The sequence below is a fragment of the Apaloderma vittatum genome, unplaced genomic scaffold, assembly GCF_000703405.1.
Source record: "Apaloderma vittatum isolate BGI_N311 unplaced genomic scaffold, ASM70340v1 scaffold28874, whole genome shotgun sequence".
NCBI lineage: Eukaryota > Metazoa > Chordata > Aves > Trogoniformes > Trogonidae > Apaloderma > Apaloderma vittatum.
In genome coordinates this window covers 5,947-13,904 of record NW_009712570.1, presented here as the reverse complement: position 1 = coordinate 13,904, position 7,958 = coordinate 5,947, and the positions used below count along the sequence as shown (strand labels likewise).

At 43.8% G+C, this 7,958-nt stretch overlaps 1 protein-coding gene across 1 annotated transcript in view; it reads left to right on the top strand.

The window, feature by feature from the left end:
* Positions 1-201: 201 nt before the first annotated feature.
* CCNL1 (cyclin L1) overlaps positions 202-7,958 on the top strand; it is a gene marked incomplete at its 3' end in the record, with an annotated part of 10,875 nt that continues 3,118 nt past the window's right edge. Inside the window, exons 1-3 of the mRNA XM_009868052.1 lie at positions 202-313; positions 6,582-6,702; positions 7,108-7,172. Coding sequence (XP_009866354.1) covers positions 213-313; positions 6,582-6,702; positions 7,108-7,172 — 287 coding nt within the window. The remainder of the gene's footprint in view (positions 314-6,581; positions 6,703-7,107; positions 7,173-7,958) is intronic.

Sequence of the window (7,958 nt, the reverse complement as noted above, 5' to 3'; positions counted from 1 at the left end):
CGGGCAGGCAGCTCCCCTCGGGATTAGGATTTGTTATTTTGTTGTTTGTTTAGGGAGCGGTTTTGTGCGTTTTTTTTTCTTTTATCTGTCTAACTATAATATTTATAGGATCCTGGTCTTTATAAAAAATAATTTTTCTTATGGGAACGGGGTTTATCTTTATCAAAAATAATTTTTCTTACGGGCACGGGGCTTGTTTTCAGATTGTTGCTATGGCCTGCATTAACCTGGCATCCAAAATCGAAGAGGCACCTCGTCGGATAAGGGACGTGATCAACGTGTTTCACCACTTGCGTCAGTTAAGAGCAAAAAGGTAAGATTAGCTTCGTTACGAACGTACGCACACGCTGTCGCTAATGTACGCTGCAGTTTTCGATTCACAGTACTTTTCCAGGCTAAGTTCAACGACCTAAAATTGCGAAGGGAGTGCTCGTTGGCTGCTGTGTAGGCAGTACAGTTCAGTGCTGCTGACTTACCTGTCGTTACTTTTGCGTACTGGTAGACCCGTTTTTGTTGCAAGTCGTGAGTACCAGTTGTAGTTTTAGGTCTGCGGTTGTAGCTTTAGGTCTGTTGCTCATGGATTTTTGTCTCGTAGTTCTGGGAGAAGGTAGTCCTTGCGCGTGAGTAGCCGATTAGCGGGTTGCTGTGTGTTCTCCAGGCTTTTAGCCGTGTTCAGTAGTCATCATGCTTTGCTCTTGTTGGTGTGTAGCCGTCCCAGTGTGCCAGTAAAGCACCAGCTGACAAAAAGACGAAAGCTGACCTTTTCCCAGTGATGGTAGCATTACCTCTTAGCAAAAGCGATTTTAGAAAGTAAAAAAAAAAAAAAAGCGTGTGCAGCTTTAATGACACCGGTTCAACAAAGAGCGTGTAATTGAGGCTTGGAAGGCGAAGGCGTCTTTAATTGCGAAAAGTGAGACTTGTGTTTTTCCTGGAGTTGTGTGTCGGAGGAGTTGGGGTGCAGGTGGGCATCGGTGTCTGCGGAGCTGTAGAGCTGCTCTCGGCTGGGAGTGCCTGACGCTGCTTTTTGGTGTGTGTGCGGCAGTGTGTGTTCTCACCTGTGAAGCGTTACCTCGTCGAGTTGGAGGGAACAAGGAGCAGCTGAAGGGAAGCTTTCCGAGTTGCTGTTCTCTTTCTTTAAATCCCTCGCGCAGCAGAGCTATAGCCTGAGCGTGGAGATGAAGTAGCTTTACTTTTGGTGGCTGATTGTTCAAGCGGCGGGTAATCCGTAGCTACGAGAGGATTTTGTTTTCAGCTAGATTCTTAAATTCTCACTTCTCATTTCTCTGCTTCGTATCACCAGGTTACGGCAGGAATTTAGTGTCGCGTAGCCTTTTCCAAGAGGTAGAGTAGAAATCCCTTAGGGACACCAGCTGCCTCTTGGTGTCTTTTCCCTGGTTACACTTCTGTTGAGTCTGAAGAACTTCTGCTTTTACTGCCGTGTGCTTCTGTTTCCCTGGTTAGCTTTAGATAAGAGGAAATGATTCAGCGTTATACTTTGAAACTTAGCTCTTCTTCCTCTTTAAAGTTGTTACTCCTGATAGCCCCGAGAGAATTTCTGAAGTTAAACTGAACGTGAATTTGGTGGTGGAGTTTCTTACCACAGTTACGATAGTTGGTTATTGGAATTATTGAAGCTGGTTTGGTGATTTGTAAATGCTTTGGCCTCGTTCCAGGCAGCAAAGGTTAATTAATCGTACGCAACGCTCTTCTTTGCAACGAGAATACGATTTAGTTGTTTCTTTGTGCTGTGCGCAGGATCAGAGAAACTGAACTTAACCTGTGAACTTGAATCTTTCCAGCTATAGCCCGTTCCAGTCAGAATGTCACTTGTGCCTGTTACATGGTGTCTAAATAATACATCATGTCACGAGAGAGCGTGCACTCCCACTCGTTATTTTCTGGAGAAACGGGCATTGTTGCTCCGAGATTCTCAGTGAATCTGCATGAAATTAATCTCTAAAATGCTCAAGTCTGACTTCAGACTTGCTTTTTCTTTCTTTTTTTCTTTTTTTTTAAGAAGCAGGATGTAAACGTTTTTCTGTACTTTTTTTTTAAACAAGATTGCAGTTATTACATAATCTGTACACGTTATTAACTTCAACTCTTTTTTCCCTTGCAACCGACTATACAGCGACCAACTACATTTACCAAAGCCTGGGTGATGTGGAGTGGTACATAAAGATGAAGCTGTCGACATGGCAACAGTGAGCGAAGTATCGAAAATCCCCAAGGAGAAGCCAGTGCTCTGAGAATAGGTCACTGGAATTCGGGGGACAAACAGGTTGGCCGCTGGTGAACCATTTGGAAGAACTCCTGTATCTTGTTATAAGCTTTTTTCTTTGCTGTCCAGGATTTTAGAATACTAGCTTAATCTTTTTGTTTGTTTGTTTGTTTGTTTATTATTATTATTTTTTATCTGAAGCTAACACTTAGGCTCCAGTTAGTTTCTCACACCCAACCCAGAAATGAAACAGTCAGGCTGCTGTACTTTTCTTTTCGCCTCTAGTCTAGTATTTCTGTTAACTGAAGCTCTTAACCTGCACATGAAGTTCGAGTAGTTCAAGTAGGCTTTCTTTCTTTCTTTCTTTCTTTCTTTCTTTCTTTCTTTCTTAAAACAGTTTTGGGTTCTTAGTTCCACTTTCTGGCTCTGTATAATTGCAGTTTGAATTCGCAGTGAAACGTGCCTTCACAAGGACACGTCTTGAATTTGTAAAGCTATTTATAAAAACCGTTATGTAAGCAGTCCCTTATATGTACGTGGGAATTGCATTGGAATTTTCTTTTGTAAGACCTGTAGTCCACCGAGTTATTGCCAGGTGGTGTTTTTAATGCTAAGGAGAAAAAAAAAAACTTAAAAATGTTTTGGACAAGCATATTTTTCTTTTGGATCTTTGACGAGCATATGTCCTGTAGTACTGCATGTAAAAATGTTTGTGTGCATGGAGAAAAGCTCGTATTACAAAAATACTGCTTTTTTTAAAGAAATGTGTGCCGAAACATTTGTGTTCTGAGCCAAGTGCAACTGTTGTTAAACGTGTAGAATGTAGTTTGATTTTCTTTATTTGAAACGTGCCTGGAAGCTGCAGAAAAGTCCTTCCGAGGCTGGACCCAAATGTCATGCTGTGATCTCACGAATGTTGGTTTGAGACGTTCAGTCAGCTGTTCTCTCCTTCTGTTTGCAGCGAACAGGTTCATGCCGTGGGGTTGGAAGTGGCCCGTGTTAATTATACACACTCAGTGCTCTTCAAACTGTTCTGTTCAATCCACGGTGCTTGTATTTACGATGTCGGAGACAAGTAGAGAACCCGCTTTCTTATCTCTTGTGGCTGGCAGGAGAGAGATCCCATCCTTGAAACGAGGTGCTGACGTTACGCTGCACTTGCCAGAAGTACTTTTTGTGGTACCGACAGAACTACACGTGGGGCACTTCTCCTCCAAAATACTAGACGTTCCAAAGACGTCGAGGTTTTAATATTACACCAGATGAAGTTGTAGCTGTCTTGAACTTAAGCTTCATTTGTTGGAAGATTTTTTCACAGAAAGGGTATTTGTAATTTATCGTTACAAACACAATGCAGAGTGTGTTAATCCTTTGGGTTCTGCAGCCCCTCAGTCCCGATGACGTTGTGCTCTGGAGTGCTGGGTTGACTGACCGGAACGGGCTCTGTGTGCTCACTCCAGTGCAAAGCCTCGCTAGAGCTCTGGTGCTGATTTGGAAGAACAGATTCAAAGCAAACATTTGTAATAGTACTTGGCTATTTAGGGCTCGAAGCTTGTATTTCATATATGAGCTTATAAATTACTTTTCCCTTGTTTGTTACTTGGGCCTAAAATGATTAATTCTTGGACTGAGAATTAAGTGCAGCAAATGCAGTAGCAAAGGTCCTCTTTTTTCCTTTTCCCAGTGGGAAAGCTAAATTTTCTGGAGGCATATCCATGAAGTTTTCAACTTGTAAATAATTATGCATACCAACACCCTGGAATGTATGCGCAAGTACTAAGTTGGTAAACCTTACAGTGGGGAGCCTGACTTGTGCCAGTAGTGAGGTGCAGAAAAGTCTGACGCAGACTGCTAGTTTTGTGTAAGTGGGTAATAGACTGAATTTGTCTCTCTGTTTCTGGGAATGCTGTCTGGGTACACTGATGTTTTTTCATGGCTTCCTTAGATCCGTAGATCCCTAGAACTTGCCTCTCAAAGTGACTGGAGGAACATGGGGCGACAAAGTAAAGCACGTTTCCAGGTGTCTTAATTTTGAGATGCCGGTCGTTTTGCTATTGGACGTGTACAACCGAGATCAGAACTCGTGCTGATCCCGTGGCCCTGTAGAAGGACAGCAAAAGCGTAAAATGCAGCAAGGCTCATGGCCCTTCCGGTTGCACTTCCAGCTGCATTGTTGTGTTTTCATAGTACTGACTTTCCTACATAGCTTTCAGAGAAGGCCAAGGCCTGCGGAAGGTAGTAATCCCACAGCAGGTTGTGGGCTGGCCCCACTGGATTTTTTTGGCTGTATTGTTTTGAGGATTTTTTTGTAAGACTGAATGTTTTAGCTGCCATAACTGTTTGATCTGAGACTTGTCACCTCTGAAGTGCTCCACTGCCGAGATAAGCTAAGTCTGGACACCTCAACTTGCTCTGAATGATGCCTTGCAGATCCTGTTAATGCCAGTGGTCTCTAGATAAAGCTGTACTATTGGAGGAAATGTTACTATAAAACCCGATAGACTTTGCTGAAAACAATTGGAAGTGAATCTGGTTTTCTGATCTGAAGAGCTTCAGCTTGGTTCTTCCAGTCTCCGGCTCCAGAGCTTTTTGTTCAGACAGCCCTTGGAATGCTAGAGTGTCCAGACAAAACCATAGCCTCTAGAGGGAAGTAGTTACTTTAAGCTTTACAAGTTTTTCTTTTCCAGTTAGCTTATGAAAACAAAACAAGTGGAAGACAAAACCAGAAACAAACCAAACCAAAGTTGGTGTTGTGACTGGGTTATAGAGCAGCTGGAGAGTAGCAAACTCTGTAGACTTCCCCTGAGGAGGGAGTAGCACTTAGCCCAAGAAGCTGCTTCTCTGCAGCCTGGAGTGCCTTGTGGCTCTGGAGGAGAAGGACGTCGTAAGGGCTCGTGCTTGAGTTGTGGTTCGTTCCTGGCACCGAGAAGCTGCAGCAGTTGGTTTCAGACCTCGTACGAGCTGCTTCTCAGCCGCTGGGGAGGAGCGGGGGGAGCTCACGCGCCGGGTGGGTGTTTTTACAACATGATGCTTTTATTGGTGAGGCGGATGGTTTGGTGTGTCCTTTCACCAGTGACAGTACGTGTCCTTCCAGGTGACTGCAGCGTAAATCGCAGATTATTGCAGTTGGGAAGCCATCGAGCTAGCCTTGTGATTAAATTGACCCTTTCTTCCTTAGGTGGGAACCTAGGGGCTTTGAGTGTTGTGCTTTGGTTTTTTTCCTACTCTGTGACCTACCAGGGAAGAGGAGCATGTGATCCACTTGTGGAACTTGCACAGAACCAAAAAAGACAAGTTAGCAGTGAAATATTTTGATAAAACAGAAGCTGTATTTTCAAACCACTTTACATTATTTTAATTACCTTCAGAAAAAAAAAAGTATATTTGTCACTAGTGCTAGGGGGTACTAGGCTTATCGTGTAAACAAACTGTGGTTTCTTAGAGCGTAACAAGTAGGAAAAACCCCATTCTGTGCTGGAGAGCATGTGGAATACATGAGGCATTACAAACAGGGAAAAAACTGGTCTGTCGTTAGGAGGAAGTGGATTAAAATACGCAGTGTGGAATGTTGAAAGGTCAAGTCTAAGCACGGGCGAAAGGAGTTTGCAGTGGAGCGTGACGCCTGTGCACAAAGCACGCGGCAAGTTATTTTGGTTACAATTTTAAAAGGGCTTCGGAGGGTTCAGGTACTGGATTTGGAAGGACTTGGAAGTTGATAATGCCGGGCTTGGGAATCTCTCTCTGTGAAACAAGCTTTTGTTTTGCAAATTGCAGAAGTGACACGATACCACGGGCAGATCTGTCACCACTTCAGAGGTGAAGTTCTTTGCTCTCGTAGGTTTGTTGTATACCCCAGTAGCAGGGCTTTCTTGTTCTCTGAAGGTGTGAACAATCTTGTCTCCCACTGCATAGGAAATTGCAATTTATAAAGCACAAGCTTGCTACTTCAATTTCAGTTAAAAAAAAAAAGAAACAAGCAAAAAACTCGTAGCTTGCTTCTGCCTTGGAGGTCCTGCCTCGCAGAGGTAGCTGTGTCCTGCTCCTTCCCCCACCTCTGTCTTGTCGCATGAAGGTTCTTTGAGGCCAAGTTGACTTGTGTCCAGCAGCTGGACCAGCACGGTTTGCATACACTGTAGCAAAAGATTATTTTTTTATCTTAGCCTTCTAATCTGTAGCTAGTCACAAGCGAAAACTAAACTAGTTTATCTAAACTTGGACAGCACAAGATTAATGCTTAAACTTGCTTGCAGGAGTTGAAAAACTGTTTCTGTTGCCAATAGTTGGTTGGAAGGGAAAAGAGAGATGCCGCTAGTTTTTGGATATGCAAAACAGTTTTGATTTTATTTCTTGCAAACTATAGGACTCCAAGCCCATTGATACTTGATCAGAACTACATAAACACCAAAAATCAAGTAATCAAAGCAGAAAGGAGGGTACTGAAGGAGTTGGGATTTTGTGTTCATGTCAAGCATCCGCATAAGGTGAGTTATCAAAAATAGTGTACTTGTAAGTATCATTCTACCTCGGTGGCAGCGTTGTGAGCTGTGGAACAGGAAACACGGTGTAAAAACGACCCGATTTCTTCTCTTTATTCCTCAGTAGTTACAGTGAATGTGTTTGCCGGAGCGCTTGGGCAGATAGTTGAGTGCACTTGGGTTTAAGCCTTGGGAATTGTTGGGGTGACTGTTTTCTAAAATCATGGAAAAGGAGTAAGATCTGAAGTGTTGCCTGGAGGTGACTGGATGGTGGGAGCGTGCAGCGCGTGCTTAGAAAAGGAGGGGAGACCACGGGCCTGGAGTGCTGTGTGGCCATACGTAGGTACTGCCTTGCTGTTGCTTTGTTCCTTAAAACTGAGTCCCTTTTCTTCTTTCCCTCTTGTTTCTCAGATCATCGTTATGTATTTACAAGTCTTAGAATGTGAACGTAACCAAACCCTGGTACAGACAGCCTGGTAAGTGTTATTTTCCGTTCTTTTCCTAGCCAGGAAAATAGTAGCAGAAATAACAAGCCTGATGATGCATATGCAAAGCAATGAGATGTAAGTTGTGATGCAAATCCGTAGCTCTAAAATATTTGTGTGCTTGTTTCTGCTTACTATTTTCATGGCTTGATCTCAACCTACTAATGGAGAACTCAATTTAACTTTGTTCTTTTTTCTACTCTTTAATTAAAGGGTAGTCCCTGATGGTAAGTCATAGAGCTCTGCCCTCTGCACCTCAGCCCATGACCTGGGGATGGCCGGTTTGGCTGCCCTTCTCTCCAGCCAACCCAGTGCAAGCTCTCATCCGAGATTCACTGAAGTGGTCCATGTCCATCGGGCAGCATCTTCTAGTTCTGTCTGGGTGTCAAAGGATTTGTATATTTGCTTTTAGCAGTAACTGTTACACACTGTTTCTGAATGTATTTGTTGCCTAGCTCCTGTATGCTGTAGCGTATGTAACGGACACTGGGGTAGGCTCTGCCAACGCTCATTTGGTTGACTTAGCATTGGGCTAAACTTGAGTTTAAAACCAAAACGACAATTGCAGTGCATGCGGCATGTTCACCTGTTCACTTAGCAGCCGCGTTGGACAAGGTTTTCTTATAGAGCCGATACTCCCCGACTGCCGTTCGTTTCTCTCGCGGAGCTCGGTAACGTAGAAATGATGGAGGTCTCTGCTGATGTCGTGTCTCTCTCAGCATGTGTTGCTTGGCAGTGCCACCGGGCGGGAAGAGCGCCTCCCAATCCACCGGTTTT